The 17,269-nt window shown below is 36.8% G+C and overlaps 1 protein-coding gene across 7 annotated transcripts in view; it reads right to left on the bottom strand.

Annotated features, from left to right (window-relative positions):
- Positions 1–17,269, bottom strand: part of PACSIN2 (protein kinase C and casein kinase substrate in neurons 2) — a 62,279-nt gene that overhangs the window by 18,761 nt on the left and 26,249 nt on the right. For all 7 annotated transcript variants that reach the window (XM_032986312.2, XM_032986315.2, XM_032986317.2 and 4 more), the window contains exon 2: positions 10,098–10,208. In XM_032986312.2, the coding sequence (XP_032842203.1) occupies positions 10,098–10,157 (60 nt within the window). In that variant the 5' untranslated portion in view covers positions 10,158–10,208. The remainder of the gene's footprint in view (positions 1–10,097; positions 10,209–17,269) is intronic.

The following is a 17,269-nucleotide window of genomic DNA, read 5'->3' as shown; positions in this document are numbered from 1 at the left end:
GCATCAATTTGTGTCTCCAGTTATGTGCCCAGGGATTTATGTCTCTAGCACGAACATTTCCTTTCATAAATTTTCACTATTAAATTAGCATTTTAAATACTAATATTGAATGGGAGCTGGCTGCCTCATGGTATTTTTAATGCTTTCAATTTTGCGTTGTCTGAGCAAATTCTAACCTCATGGTAATATCTAGCAGTTGCCAAATTTCAGACAAGTATTAAGAGAACTGAATTTAGCTTACCTATTATGGTCCACTCACTATTATCACAGACAGCCACCTTTAAAGAGCCTAATGCTGACCACAGGTGATTCACCCACACTACTTCCTTCTCCACAGGAGGACTGAAGGAACTAGCATCATTGTTTAGAACCAGTTCAAAGAAAAACCAGGCCTACAGTACTAGAAAATAACAACCTTGTATTCTAAATAAAGCCTTTTATACTAATATTATCAAGCAAAAAAGAAGTTGACGTGATTCATGAAACAGCAGTTTAAACAATATTGGACATCACATTCAAATTTCATGCCCTAGGTATGCTAGAATTTTGGAAATACAGCATTGTTCTGTGTTTCATGACACAGAACATAAGTTATATACTTGGCATTTAACATTTTAAAAATCTAGTGGTTTATTTAAAAAAATTGCATTTTAAGTTATGGACACTGCAATGACAAATTTTTCTTGAGACATGGAATGTGCAGCCTGCCACTGTAGGAGGCAGGCTCAGAGGTACGAGAGCACACAAGATATTGAGATCACAAAACCAAATGAAGGGAAAAGAACTCAAGTATTTATGCAGCCAAGGAACTACTAGGTTAACGGTAGATGAAGTTAAAACAATTAAATTAAAAACCTGTAAATACACTAAGACACCCTGAATTCTGGAGAATAAAAACATGACTTAATACATTGTTTTATTCTGGACTATTTTCTCCAATTCCTGAGGTAGACTGCAAACATTCTACTTGACTTCCCCCTTCCACTTCACAAGAAGTATTTGAGCTAAAACACAAATGACAAATTCTTTTATTTGTAGCAACTGACCAGGAAAAAAAAAAAATGTGTTTGTTTCAGTCAGAGCCACATTTACATAATGCCTTGCAATTTTTAGATTTCTCGATTAGCACTGTGCAGTACATGAACATACAATTTTGCTAGTTAGAAAAACTTTCTGATATTTCTGAGCATTGGGCTATTTCCTGTTACACAGACAGCAGACAATGAAGACATGAAGTTATTTGTTTCCTTGTCCGACAAATGAAACATTTGTTTCAGGAAGGTAAATTGTATTATTATAAACTTTCTTACAGTTTCAAGGAGAATAAGGGATATTTAAAAATTATATCCTGCTTTCATTTTAGCATCAACACTTCACCCATCTGAAGGACATTTTAGTACATGATACCAAATTCAGTTGCTGTTTACCCTTAGTTGCCATAAAGACTTCAAAAGGAGATAACTCCAAGAGTTTATTTCTTCAAAATACCACTATAATGGTCACTTTCTTGATGCAATCGGTGAATTCTGTGAAACCTGCAATTCACAGCTTTGTGTCACACCCCTCCCCACCTCTTCCTAAATTGAGTTAGCCACCAGTTTCCCCTCTTCCACTGCAAAAGACTAATAATCCTCAGTTGATCCCATTTGGTCCCATTTATCTCTTACAGACATTATAGACGCCTTCAGCTCTCCACTTTGCTTACTCAAGAAAACACTCCTCCTCATTTTGTTATTTCCTCTCATGCGTGAACACAGCAATGCCACCTCAAACCCTTTGTCAAATCTAAGAGTTAGGGAATCCGTAACAAGCAGAGACAAACCACACAAGCATACTGTGATGAGGCCAATAGTACTGTACAGAGAGCAGCCCAGTCATCTCTCCTTTGTGACCACCAGTGTATTAACACAGCCAAGCACTGCCACTGGTATGATCTTTAGTGGGAATATTTAAAAGCTTACAACCTCGTTATTTTACAATTTCACAGCACTAAACACAAAGGGAGAGTCTTAAATTATCTAAGCTCCTTACCTCAACTAACTGGCTTTTTTTTTAAGCATATTCATACAGCATGATAAAAGTCTATAAAGAGTTAAACATACTTAGCAGGTTTTTCTGGTACACTGAATGAAAAATAAGGGTATTTTAATTTGTTAGCAGCCCAGAAGGTGGCAAATGTTCAGCTATTGCTAAACTCCAGTCAGTTAATTCTAGTGTATCATGATAATTGTTATAACCACAAATATTTCAGAAGTTTCAAAGGCCTGAAGTAGGACTTGACATCAACTCTTTTTCCAAGCTTGCCTTGCTTATTCATAACTAGTCAGCCTTTATGAACTAGAACTATTTGAAAATAAGTCATAGCATACAAGGGGTGTTTTATGGGCAAATATTCATAGCCAGGAAACACAACAATGAGCTCTGAAGGCTCAAAGTCAAACCCACACGTACTGATAGCCAATATGGGGACACGCTATTTCCATCATTCCATTTAACCATGAGTACTATTTCTCTCCAGCTAGGTCAAACAGGAAGTTTCCAAACATTTTAACCAGCATTAACTTCTGTAATACTGTGGATTTTTTGTAAATAAATATCTTGGTGCATAATTAGCACATATACTGTCTAAGTACCTATGAGCACTATCTCTGTGTAAGCTTTTAAGTTTACCCATATAAATTCACCACTGGTAGCAGGAAAAAATTCTGAGGAAGCTCTTATACCCACAAAATCTAAAGCCAAACATACCAGTAAGCAAACACCTGGCAATATAAATGGAGAACATCATGTTGCTCAATGTTAAAAGCAGGAAAAAAAAATGCATATAGGAGATATGACAGGAATCTACTATTGCAGAGTCCAAATATTTTTAAAATGAAAAAGCAAAACAGAACAGTCTGATTCATCAGCAAAAACCATTAATTGACAAGTAACTGAAATCCCTCAACACAGGAACACCTTTTCAATATTCCAGAGTGAGTTTTGGGAGCTTCCCCCTCTTAAATTCCCTGACTCCACCACACATCCTCTCAGCAGTTGCCTCATGTAGATACTGGCTCACAGTAGCAGGCATGAAGCACAAGTATCAGGAGTACCAAATGGGCAGGACCGTGGCCATCTGAGCAGACAGCTTACAATGCAGTTTGTGGGAGGCGTGTCCCACATCAGCTGCCTCTATCCAGAGTGTTGGGTTAGGGCTTTGCTTTGGGGTTTTTTGGTGGTTTTTTTTTTTTTTTGGAAGAATGGGAATGCATATGGTGGCCAAATTTGATTCACCTACCCTACATAGGTGACCAACTTTCCCTTTCTGAATAAGTTGAAAATCTTCTCTTGCTAGTGGATATCTCAGCAGATAGCTCAGAATGCAATGACAGCAATGAGCTCAGCACCTCAAAATGCACACAAGGCTCTGTCCTCCAAGGGAATCAGTCACAGGTCCAAGTTCACAGAGCTAATGCCAGTTACAGGTTTAGCAGCTGTTCAGAATGACTGTTTTTGTTATGATAAGTAGGTGTTTTCACAAGGCAGTTAAACACCTCTGGCATAAATGGAGAGAGTTTCATAATGCTGACGCCAGCAGAAAATAGGGGAGAATAGGGACACACACCTAGGGTATAAGTGCCACACTGCCTGTGAGGGACTTATGGCTCATTAAAAGTAAGTGCTTCCACAGGCAGGGTAGCTATTCATTTTGATGTCTTACCTTACAAGATATGCATACACTTCTACTTTGATCTCTAGGAATGCTTACTCATCGCCTTTCCCTCACAGGTATCTAAGTGAACAATAGCATTGGTCTCAGTTTGCTTAAGGCATTTTTCTTTTAAGATGACCTTAATAGTGATTAGCAAGCATAAGGCCAGAGCTTAATTAGCAAAATGTATCATAAAATAGGCCTTCCATTTATTATTAATATATCAAATTCTTTCATGTGTATTTCGAAACTACTTCACTAGAACAAGGCCAATAGGGACATCCATTTCTTGCGTTTTACTAAAGCAGTACAATGTTAGAACAAATCAATTTTGCCACAGTCTATTTTTGAATGCAAGAAAGTGGCATGAATGATGACAAATTGAGATGTATGTACATCAGTCATGGAAATGCCAAAGAGACAATATGACAGATAAGGAATAAATACAAAGGGTGTCAAATTGCATATCAGGTTCCAAATTTTCCACTTTCCCTTGGAAAAGTTACTGTCATCCTGCTCCAGTCCATCAGCAATAACCTTTGATTACACAATGCATGTCACCCTTGTGAGCTAAGTAACACAGATGAAGGAATTCCTTCTTTGACCATAACAACAGGATTCCTTGGTCTTAAAAAAAAAAAATCTGCACCCAGAAAGAACCGTGAGCTTAACCAGATAATTCAAGGTACACTGGGGCTTGTTAGAAAGATGAGAAATGAAAAAGAAGAAGTTTCCATTTCTTAAGTAAATTAAGGTATTACTAAAACTGCAACTTTGATGAAATCCTCCACCGTTATTGTGGCAATTATCTTTCAGAAAGTCTTTTATTATTTTGCAATTCCTTGCTCTCTAAGCAAGCTTACATGAAAACACATACAAAATTCTTTGTCTCCTGAAGTACTTCTGTTTGATAAACGTCCGGACAGATTAGAGGAAAATAAAAGATTTGTTCTTCTGAAAAGGATTTATCCTCCTAGAAGACAAAACCTTTCAACAGTAGCTTGGGTTAACTAAATACTGAAAAAATCCTCAATATAATTATGAAAGCTGCTATTTCTATTTAATGCTAAAGAAAGATGCATATCTCTGAAAGCCTATTTTTTTTCAGTTGTATCAGCTGTTCTGATACAAGATACTACTTGTGCCTAAACCTTGTTCTACCCACATTTTTTTGACTCATGTATCTACAGTAAGTCAACAGCAAGAACACAAATCCAAACAGCAACTTCTCCAGTTCCCTTTCAACAAGGCAACTATTTCCCAACCACAAATCCGAACCTGATAATATCTATGTAGTAATAAAAAATACGAATCTTTAAAGGAAACAAATTACTATTCATATTGTACTTCAAGCACTGAGCGTGACTCTCAGTGCCAGAACTGGAAGTTTCCATGAACAGTACTGAAATAACAACATCATAAAAAAAGTTTCATAGATTAAGTCGCCTGCATGGAATTGCTCCACAAACAGTCTGAGCATATGCAACCAGATGAGGTTACAGCAATAAACTCAGTACCATGCAACCCTATTCTACAGATTCACATTTTTGAATGTGATGAAACTGCAATTAATTAGCTTTGTAATAAGGAATCCTAGCAAAGGCAGTAACAACTCCAAAAGAAAGCAAATGCTTCTAGAGCCAGAAAACTGATTAAAAGCCAAGTGGTTTATTTCCTAAAGACAACCCTGCATGAAATTTCTGTCAACAGCAATGGCAAAAACTTTGAAGTTGGTTTATCGACATCTTAAGTACAGTTCTTATCAGTTCAACAGAACATCAACATTCAAGAAATAAGTGGTATAGCTTCAAAGATATGCAGTGACCAAAAAACAATTCTCACAAGAAGTTCTTCAGATAGGTCCCACACCCAGACACCTCATTCTTTCCTAGATGTCTTTCAAGAAAGAGATGGGCTTTGCAGCAGTCTCCAAAAGTAAATAAATTGGAAGTATTTTGGAGTATGAGGGAACAAACTCAAAACCTCGCCCTGCCAGACTGTCTCTTCTGTGCCATGGTGAAGTTTAAATAGTTTCACTGCTTTCAGCTGTGTCAGTAAAACATAGCAAGGTGGCTTTTAACAAACTGCAGGCTGTCTTTAAAAACAAAGAAAAAAAAACTATCATGTAAAATATCTTAAAAACCTCTAATGAAAAGGTGCAAATGATAAAGTCTGTGCAAACAATACAACTTCCAAATTATTAAGAGTTCTTTACTTCTTGTTACCTGAGGCATGAAGTACTGAGGCTGGCATTCCAGAGACACCCCATCTTTTCTACTCAAGTCACACAAAACACATTGCTCAGAGCAGCTTAGTTATCCGTTTTGAGAAAGATTAAGACTAGAATTCAAAGTTGCAATCTTCAGTAACAAAATAACCAATTCAGAACATATGGAAAATGGGCAAGATTTAGACTAAAATTGTCAAACTTAGTTTGGAAAGACTGCTCCAAATCGCGAGTACTTAAGAGTTTTGTAAGGAAGTTTGACAGGCTTGCTGTTAGTTTCTGCATTTCACTGAATGCTGAAGAGTTATTCTGAGGTTAAATTTATTAAGACTTACACAGGACTTCCTTTACTTTCCATTCGTGTTCTACCAACAGCAGAAGCCTGGCAAATCTCCCTCTTAACTCTCGATCTGAAGGACAATTCCTGTCTTATTGTTTTGCCAGGCTTTTCTGTAGAAAGGCAAGGTTTAAAGTCAAATGGTACATTCTGCCAAGGCATTACTTGGCCTAAGCAAACTGCTGGATAACTTAATTATTCACTCAAACAAATAATCAGAAGTATATATAAACCAAAATACATTTCAGGCTAGTATCTGCTATGCATGTCAAAATACAGTTACCCTCACAGAAAGGCACAGAAGTAGAGTGCGGAGGTCACAAGAAAACTGTTCCTAGATGAAAGCAATCACTCAGAATATCCTACATAAAGGCTACGCTGCAGTGGGCAGCACAGCTTGAGGTATTTTACCACTTCCCCTCATGGTATGCTTTAGTCAAAGCGTTTTGTTCTGTGTCAGGATAAAACAAAACACCTTCCCTGTCACATAATGATACATGCCAACCAAAACACAAGTTCCACATTCACATTTCTCATTATAATAGGGTATTGCCAAGACTACCAGTCTTTTGAATACTTTAATACACAGTAATAAGGAGTCATCCTATGATAAGTAACAGAGTGCAAAGAAATAGCAATTTCTTTGCTTAATATATTCTCTCAGTTATTTCCACTGAGAGAAAAGTTTATATATGTGTTTTTAAGACAGTTTTGTAAACATGTTTATTCTTTCAAACTACACGGACTCTGTAAATGCACAGCATGCGTGAAGGTCAAAATCTGCTACCATATCAATCCTTCCTGTTAATAGTTCAGTATTACTATAAAATCATTTATCATTTGTGTCCTAGTACTCTTTTTCATGTTTAGTTCAAAGTGTCTTAGTGTATCCATAAAAGCTCTGTCTCTGCAGAATGCCAGGGATGCCATACCACACATTTTTCAACTCTCCATACAGTTACATAAACATTTAGGCATACCTACTACAAACTTTCAGCTATACATACAGCACTTTATGATAACCTGCTATGTCTTTTGAACTCTAGCCTATTCTTTGTTGGTTTTTGTCTTTTCCTTACCCACAACACAAATGTCAGTGGTGACATTAAGCACTGACCAACTATAAAACTTTTACAGCCTCCCCACTGTTTCAATCAAATACCACTTAGTTTCTACATTCTGAAAAATTTCAAGCCTTTAGTCACTCTGCTAATAATGAAGCAGCCTTTATATCTGTAGTAAGAACAAAACCATCTCTAGTAATGTTTTTTTAAAGAATCAGCATTTGTAGCCACAATCCCCCAACTTGCCCATTTGTCTTAAGAATCAAACAGCACATAGCAGAGGAATAGCAAAACAAGTAGCATTTCCTAAATAATTCAATAGTCAAAACTCCAAAATTCAGTGAAATATTCCCTTTTATATTGCTAAACTGCCAAAAGCTTAGTACAAGAAACTACAGATTTCTTCTTTTTAGTATGGTCATCAATTGCATGGAAAGTCCAATTTTGCTTTCAGAAAAACTGTTAATTTAAAGTCACTGCAGTAAAAAAAGCCACTGACTTATCACTGAGATTCATTTTTTACTGCAGCCAAACCTTTGTTTCACTCCCCAAAAAGTGAGTGTGAAGATGGTATCTAGAATTTTTAAACGAACTGAACCCATTTCATGAGAACATAATTCCATCTTCAATTTTGGAGACTACTTTTAACTGATCTAACATACTATTACTTAATATGATCTAAACAATGCTAGTTTTCCCCTCTGAACAACTATTCTAGTCAGTATTTATCAACTCACAGAGCATATTATTTTTCCAGCCTGATATATTAAAAGTTTCAGAAAAAAAATAATTAATCTGAATTTTTTCCTCCTGACCATTTTAACATAACAACCTTTGTGGTTATACATCAAAAAAGAGGAATAGAAGAGAAAATAATTAATCCTATATGGAAAGAACTTGATTGTAACACTGAAGTCTAAGTCTAACTTTTTTATCCAAGGATGAATAAAGATATACTCATGCATTAAATTAGCCCACTGACATTGCTTATGAAACCAACTGCAGTTCTGGCCTTTTAGAAGGAATACATAGAATAGTCCAAAGAAACTGATTAAGAAGTAGTGTTTACAAAATGATATAAAATAAGTCACCAACAGCACAGACACAAAGAACACCTTTAACTCACCTATAATAAGCATCAAATACATATAAGCTATGCTTCATAAGGTCCCAACTTAGGTTAATTGCCATTTCTTATAATTTATCATTCTTAATATTAAATATTTGATTTCACACTTCTCCGAACAATCATATTAGTTTACAAAATTCTCATTCTTATTCATTCATCTTTTATGCTTCCGAACACATTTACTGGATGGAAGACAACAGCTTGGTACAGAATAGCCCCCAGAAGTCACATTCTCCTGCCAAGTATAGGACGCCCAACAAACATCAAAAAAGAGCCACCTTTGGTCCAGGATTCTTTTTTCCTGACTGTCTCCTCATTTTATTTTGAAGCACTTCTACCAAGGAAGCCTGTCCAGAAAATTGCCTCAGCATAAAACGAAAACCAAGGAATAATTGAGGTTGGAAGGAACCTCTAGAGATCATCTAGTCCAAACTGCTACTCAAAGAAGGTCCGATAGATCAAACTGCTCAGGACCACATACAGTTCAGTCTCAGACACCTCAGGTCTCACATCCTCTCTGTGGTCTTACTATGGAGTACCCCTATAACAGAAGAGGTTAAGATTTATAATCCAGTAATTTTAAAACCACCTCTTTATGAATAGGATAGACATATTTAATATAATTGTAAACATGTCCCCTCAAAAATGATAGCTGTCTACTAAACAAGAACCTCACTGGTATTAGGTCTTTTAGATAATGTACTGAAAGATATTGGAGATCTGCATCAAAACGTAGTATGTCCTCATCACCACCACCAATGCAGGTTAGTGGTCTAGAAAAGCTTTCATGTAAAAGGAAGCACAATGTTGGGCCACCAAAACCAGGCTGTCTTACATAGTCTCCGGTAACAGAAATATTCAGACATATTCCCCCTAGCCATTTTCATGTTTGCTACAGTTCAAACTCAAATTATCTCCCAGTCACACTGTAGAAATTTGCCCCACTGAATACAGCTGATCTGGACAGCATACTTACCTCCAACTGGGTCAGTATTACCACTGTCAAACCTTTCTGTTTCTTGCAAGAAACTTTTTTTGTAACATGCTTTCTGCTTTATGAAGTTTGCTCTCTTTAAAGCTTAATCACATTATCATAACATCTGAAAGCCTTCTTCAGATTTGGGCAGCACAAATTACTGATATTACAATGTGCTTTGTATTATCTTTCTGCATGCATGCTCTTACATTGAGATAAGCATAAGATAACTTCTCAAAAAAGTTTGTCAGTATATCTAGACAGAGAGGAAACATGCAATGTGTTCATACATTATCTTATATATGTAATTTATGTACACTTACAGTAGCCTTCAACCAGTTACTTTAGATTTAACATTGATCACTCAATTCCCTCGGTAATTTTAAAAGCTACCCACCCACACACCTCTGACAATAAAAACTGACAAAGGTTCGATTCTGAATTTATTTTCCTATCCAAATGGATGATCCTCAAGTTTGTGTCAGTTGACAGAATTAGGCCAAAAATCTAAAACGTCATTTCTACCCTGAAGGCTATTTCTGCAGATCACAATAACCAAAGGTAACTCTTATTGATGTTCTCTCCACAGTTTACGATGTATAAAAATTAGATTTTCTATAGTAAGAGTAAAAAATAAAATCAAAATATTGTGGTAAAACATTTGAGTTACCTCCCAGAAGCTATCACTAGAAACTTCGACTCCAACGGAATCATCATATGAGCCAGACATTTCTCTGTTTGAAGAGCTTCTAAATATTCAGAGCTTAAATGCCTTCACAATCTGTAAAAAGATAAAAAAAAAAAATATTTATGAGCATTGTTAATGAAAAACCGTTATGAAAAGAGAAATTAAGTTAGGTAGCATCGTTCAATTCTTTGATATCTAGGGATGCCAATTTAAAACAAGAGGTAACCACACATGGCATGTAAATAAGCACATTTCACAACAGAACACTACCACACAAAGTTCTTAGCTCTTATCACTACATTTGTTGACCAGAAAGTGTACAGTCCATCTGCTTATATCAAATTTCACTGAACTCTTGAATTTATTATATCATAAAATTTGCTATTACAACCAAAAGACAAGACTGAGCAGCTTGATGCTTACTCAGTAAGCATTCCACTTCAAAGCATTCCATAAGAGACAATCAACTGACCTTTGTTACTGACACTAACTGTATTGCTTCCTATTCCCTTTTCACTATAAATCTATATTATATAATGAAACCCACTGGAAATATTTAAGGCCAAAAATCACTTGCTGATTTAAAGAAAAATAAATCTTCTCTTCAGAAGGAAAAAGTTTTATTTCTGTAAGAATTTCAGATTTAAATCATCTACTTGAAAGGTAAAAGCACCCACAAATGCAAAACAGAGCTTCCTCAGCAACCATGTAAAGCGAAAGCAACATGAAGAGCATTGCAGCTATGTAAGTCAAAAGCAGGAGACAAGACCAGCCTCCTTCCCAAACATCTTAAAACAGTTTATGGTATTAGGGAAGCTCCAGTTACCTCGCTCAGCCACCTGTGACTAGATCTCTTACAGGGCTAGTAACCACCTGAGCTACTTGCTATTTGCTTGCCACCACTCTTGTGCATTTTAAAGCAGATAATAGATTTTAAATGACGATACGATGCATGTAGCTACTATTCCACATGTACCAAGTAAGAGGTTATAAGCTCCATGACAGAAGGTCTCTTTGAGGCTGACAGTTACTTTCCCTAGAAGTTGAAACTCCCACACCTCGTTTTACCGCACTTTATTTGTAATATGTTACCATACTATTTCATTGTTTTATTTTAGCAAAACAAACAGGAGAGGAAAAAAAAAAAAATCAACTCCAAATTCTGATCTTTATTAGAAGTCAGTCATTACTTTAACAGTTCATGTATTTTCACTTATATAGACACAGCTGCATGGACAAAAAACATGACCTACCCTCATTGAAGGACATGACTGTTTATAAAGCACTGTGTATTAAAAAAAAAAAAAAACAAAAAACAAAAAACAAAACCATCTAGGGTTACCCTAACCTTACATTTAAGATAAGTATCAAAACCAGTACTGAGGCAAAAATTCAGTCACTTACATCCACAAATGCGGTTTTTGGGGTGGAGACCCAGAGGTAGGAGAGGAAGGAAACAACTCCCTCCCACAACACACACATGCAAATGCCCTGCCTAATCTCCACAGATACTTCATCAAGTTCTCCTGTTTAAATTTTTCCTATCAAGTTTGCCTACAACTACTGCCAGGGCTACATACAGATAAACAGATTTTACCACCTCTTCTGGGCTGAATGCCTTTATCAGTAGACTATAAGGTAAAGCTCCCCTTCTCTCTTGCCCGATGAATCTTGCTTCCCTTAATGCAACAGGGCCACTTCCAAAGGCAGAGTAGAAAATGCCTACAAACCTGGCCTACCTTGCAACTTAGTGGTTATGACATGCTGCTGAGAGAAAAGGAATTAAGCCGCCAAGGAGAAGTCAATGCTAAATTCTAATTTCTTGGATACTCTGAAAATAACTGTGCCATAAGGGTAGGCATGCACCACTTGTTTGTAACAAAAACTAGCTGCTGAAACAAAACAGATTTTTTGACAGTTACAGCACAAACAAAACAAAACTGCTCTGGCTCAGAAGACAAGCTGTTTCTCCTGAACAGTTTTTTATCCAATTCATTTCCATAATCCAATTCACAGAAAGCTCAAATAACCTTAACACTGAATAAAGAACTGAAAACTGAAACAGAAGCATCAATTGTTAGATTTTTATTTTAAAAAGATAGCCAAAAATACATGAAGGGTTCTGCAAAATGGCAACAATTACAAAGGAAGATGCTATATTGAGACAAAGTATTTTTACCTGTTAGTGTAAAATTTTCAACTTGCTATGTTATTAGAAATAACCAAAAAACCTGTTTTTCCACCTGTGGTTTTATTAAATCAAGAGGGAAAAAAATTTCACTTTCTTAGCAGAACACCTTTAAAATGGATGTTTTCTTCCCAGATACATTTTGGCCCTTGCAATTCTTACAATACATCAATATAAACAAAGATCAATTTGTAAGGTTTCATATTTTCTGATAGACTTTCTTAGGTAGCCATAAGCAGCACAAGGCAGAAACAAAAGGGCAATAAACTTGCAACTAGTTGGACAAACTCAAAAGAATAGTTTGATATTAAACAGCTTTAAGTGTTTGTTTTAAAGTTTTCACAAAAATATCAGGTTATGCAGTGGTATCTTTAACCGTAATTTCTGGTATTATTTCATCTGATCAAAGGGAGACCTAGAGTTTAAAGACAACTTGTTAGATCAATAAACATTGCTAACTAGATTCTGTTAAACGTTTGTGTCCTCCTCCCTCTTTCCCACTAAGCCAGCACTAACTCCCATCGCTCTGAAACCAAGTAAGCAACTGAAGTAAGCACGTGATCCAGGCATGCCATGCAGAACAAGGGAAGGAGCAAGATTCCAAAGGTTCTCAGGAAGAGTTTAGAGTTGTTTTTCTGTAGTACACCAAGATCTTTCAACCAAAGTGTTTACTGCCATTTGGAAAAGATCACAGACAACTGTAGGGTTCAGCATCTTGGAAAAAGATGCCCTTATGCAAAAGTATAAACCTAAAGAAAAGTTTCAACAAGTCAGCCATCCTACCCCCCCAAACCACACAAGAAGTATTTTTTCCCCTCCAATTACAAAAAGAAGAGACAGTGAAAGTGTTCTGAAGTAATAATACACTGTTTACTTACCTTTAACAAAATAGCCTAAACTATACCAGTGCTGGAAATTCAATCTGAAAAGCTACATGGAAAAACTGGAAAAACTGAAACAGAGGAACATTTTCTTAAATGAGGAAAGAGCTTGTGGGGACTTTTTTTTTTTTTAAATTTTATTCCTCCTCAACTAAAACTACATAATACACAGAGCTGTCCTTTTCCATAAAAGCATGAAAAATGATCAGCACTCAGGAAATTCTGATGGATTTAAGGTTTTTATATGCCAAATACTACGCTGTGAGAAAGTATGAGCAAGCGTATTTAGGGAAATATTATGAAGTCATAGCAACAACTGGCACAGAAAAACACTATTTGTACAGCACTACTTAAAAATAAACTGAATAAAGAGATAGGAACATTAAGTGGTATGAGTCATGCTACCCTCATGAAATAGAATTTTTAGAGCAACCAGTCCTTTAGCACATTTTTTATTGGGGTTTGGTTCTCCTATCCTTCAAGTGAATTTGCAGAGGTTTCACAATGAAAGTTCACTGCACTTCGATTTGCAGGGTCTTCCATTTCACTATAAAAAGTAAACTTACGAACAACTAAGGCTGTCTGTATAAAATCTGAAAAGTTTAGATTAAGACGATGAAAGAGATGAGTTCTTCATAGATTCTCCACAAATGATCACCAGCGACTCACAAAGGCCGGGGTTCTTTGGTCAGCTAGATTGCAGCAGAACCAGTAACTCCCTAGGAAAGCACAGTGTGCACACCCAGTTCCTATATTCCCACAACGGTTTGGCTTCATCCACTCTGGCCTTTATCTTCTCATTCCACAGCTCCAGGCCCAACTCTTTAGGAGCACCTATACTGGCTGCTTCTTGTTTCTCAACTACTTGCTGAGCAAGCAGGGCAGCACAGTGCTCCAGCAGTTTCCACCCACCTTCACACTGGTAAACCAGCTCATCTAGCAGGACAGTTTATTACCAAGCTCACATGAAGATTTTCTTGAGCAGGTACATCAGTTTAGGTTTCCCACATCCAGCTGCCATTTTTCATGAAACTTATAAAAAGATGTGTTTCTTTATTTCTGCTGCTCTTTAACATTTGTCTGAATATGGCCAATTGATTCAAAAGTTATGGAAGAAGGAAGTTAGAGAAGGCAAAGGTGTAAGCCTCATTTTCCTCAGAAGATAGATTAAAGATATTCACCAAATAGAAAGCACCTCTGGGTCACACTGTGTTTTCCTCAACGTGCTCTGGGCCAACACAAATGAAGTCTCATAACTTTCATACTTCCCAGGATATTTTCTTCTCCTGTGTCAAATAACTATGGAATTTCCATTAAAAAACAGTATCTCAGTATTTTATTAATCAAGTCCAAAGGTCTTAAAACAAGTTTTTACCTGTGTCATCACAGGCACGGAAACCACCAAACATGAAGCCTTACCAGTTCAGAGCCCTCTGTCATAAGAAGTCCCAGCACACATTAGCTAAGAGAACTTACATAGGCTAAAAATAAACCACAAAGTCCAACTGAAGAAAGTAACTATATACTAAATAGTGCATACTGTAATAGATACAGAAATACTACAAACAATCAAGGCTCAAGTTTCTTGACTTAGTGATTTTTAAGCAATTCTTGTAAATTAGGATACATTGATCTTAGACATAAGGAAACTGACCAACAAATAAATGAGACTTTTTTTTTAAAGCTTCCTCTTTGGGAACATTCTAGCAATGCCATATGCTAAAGACCTTGAATTTCTTTTCTACTGGTAGTGCCCTACAACATGAAAAGAATTGCTATATATATCCTGAAAGCTTAACACACGAGGATTTTAGAAGATATTAACTAATAATGAGCAGACCTTCAGATACTGCACACAAGAACATCTGAATAGAATATGATGCCTCAGCTCTCAAGAAGTTGGTTTTGATGCTGTTACCTTGAAAGCAATTTACAAAAATTCTTGCTTCATTCATGTTAAAATACTAGATATTTTACTTCCTTTTTCATGTGTCAGGTGGTAGAGATTAGCACAACACGACTTGCAAAAATCGGTACAACAAATGCAGACTGTCAAGATGCTAAAATACTCCAGTGAATTCCAAAGCTTCTTTTAAGGTGTTTTCCAACAGTAAGAGGGGAAAAAAATGTTTAAAGAAACCCTTCAGTTTATTCCCCCAACCCACCAATAACAGATTAATTTGTTTGAATTCTTACTGTGAAACAGGTAGTACTGTTTGTTGAAAGGTAAGATTTTAATGTCCTGAAACCCCTTGGAAGATTGTTTATTTTCATTAGCTACTTCACTATAATTCAAAAAGATGGTATTAAAAAATAATTTTTAAAAATCTAATCAAGGTCTCAGTGCTGCTTACTGAATCCTATAATGAGAAAGAACAGATTCTGAGTCCAATATTCCAACACAAACATTGCCTGGAGACAAAACGCTATTTCATATACTTGAAATCTGAGGGCAATACCACACAGCCTTGGTCCTGCAGACCTTATCAACATTTCCCAAAATGTACAATCCAGATGACAAACAGGAGATATGACTCCTCCTGCCTTACTTCCAGAACTTCACAGTTTCTAGAACAGAAAGAACTGACAGAAGTTCTCAGACACATTTGTCTCTTCCAATTATTCTCTCATGTATGATAGGCTGCTTTGAAGCAAGGAGCAAGGCAATTGCTAATAGTATGGCTCTAGGTGACAAACTGGTCCACAACAGAGAAAACTTCAGAATCACAGAGTGACAGAATCATTCAGCAGGGTCGGCCCAGATTGCTCAGGGCTTTATATAGTCAGTCAGGTCTTTAAAACTTCCAGGGATGGAGACTGCACAACCTATTTCAGTGTATTTTAACTGTCCTCAAGATGAGAAACAGAAGAAATTAATCCATATTTAGAAAACCAAATGGTCTCTTCAGCCATTAATATTCATAGAATCATAGGCCTGGGTTGGAAAGAACCTTAAAGATCATCTAGTTCCAAGCCCCCTGCCATGGGCAGGGACATCTTCCACTAGAGCAGGTTGCTCAAAGCCCCATCCAACCTGGTCTTGAACACTTCCAGGGAGGGGGCATCAACATTATCCTTGTGTTTTTTCTAAGGACTCAACAGAAGACAAAAATAGTCTACCAGCCTCTAAAAGAAAAAAGCACCTGGTCACATTATCTTTCAAACTTATTTTTATAACAACAGGACTTGTCACTACAGACCTGACTTAGCAGGATTCCAAGTTTCATGACTAGGGAATGAAACACTTAAGGACACCACTCAACTTGGATGAGCTGCTCATAAAAACTTTCAGCTATAGTATTTTTCTTCCTTATTACTCACTGAAGTATGAGGTTTTGTTCCACACAGACTAGCAAGAAAATGGGACTGCATTGTACAGAAACAAACATATCCTATGCTTTAAGTGCAAACCATTGTGGCTTGCTACCAAATGTAGCTACCATGAATATGCCGTATCTCATATTTCCTAGTTAAATAAGCAATTTAGCACCTAGACATTCTTCAGTTACCATATAACATGACATTAAATAGTACAGAAGCTACTATTTCATACTTGTCATTCATAGTTTTAAAAGAACAAGAGATTCCTTGCACTTGTGTGGCCCGCAGGTGGCAGGAAAAGGAGCGAGAAGCAGCCAGAAGCTGGTAGGAACTGGGAGGGAGGGCTGCGAGCCACCCAGGGCAAGAGGGACAGCAGCGGGAGTTGCTTGGCTTGAAGACAGAGAGAAGGGGCTTTCGCAGGTGTGCAATTGCTTCTGGGTCATGCCCCCTCCCCACACTCCAGTCAGCAATCAGATCCTGGTGTTAAATGCCAATTAAGTAAAACCCCTGAGCTGAGGCTGCTTGGTTTCCAACAACTTCCTCACTACTGGATTATATTCACCCATACCCATGTTTGTTAAATGCTATATGTGTAACATACAATAGAAACCACTGTAAGTAGCATTAATTCACTGCCTAAATATGCAAGAAATGAATACACATTCAAGCCATAGTTCTAGCACACATCAGATCATCACAAAAGCAGTTAAAATTTCCTTGATATTTACCACATGTAAAAAAAAAAAAAAAAGACACAACTATAG

The sequence above is a fragment of the Tyto alba genome, unplaced genomic scaffold, assembly GCF_018691265.1.
Source record: "Tyto alba isolate M040663 unplaced genomic scaffold, T.alba_DEE_v4.0 Super-Scaffold_21, whole genome shotgun sequence".
Taxonomy (NCBI): Eukaryota; Metazoa; Chordata; class Aves; order Strigiformes; family Tytonidae; genus Tyto; species Tyto alba.
This window is presented reverse-complemented; position numbering and strand designations above follow the sequence as displayed.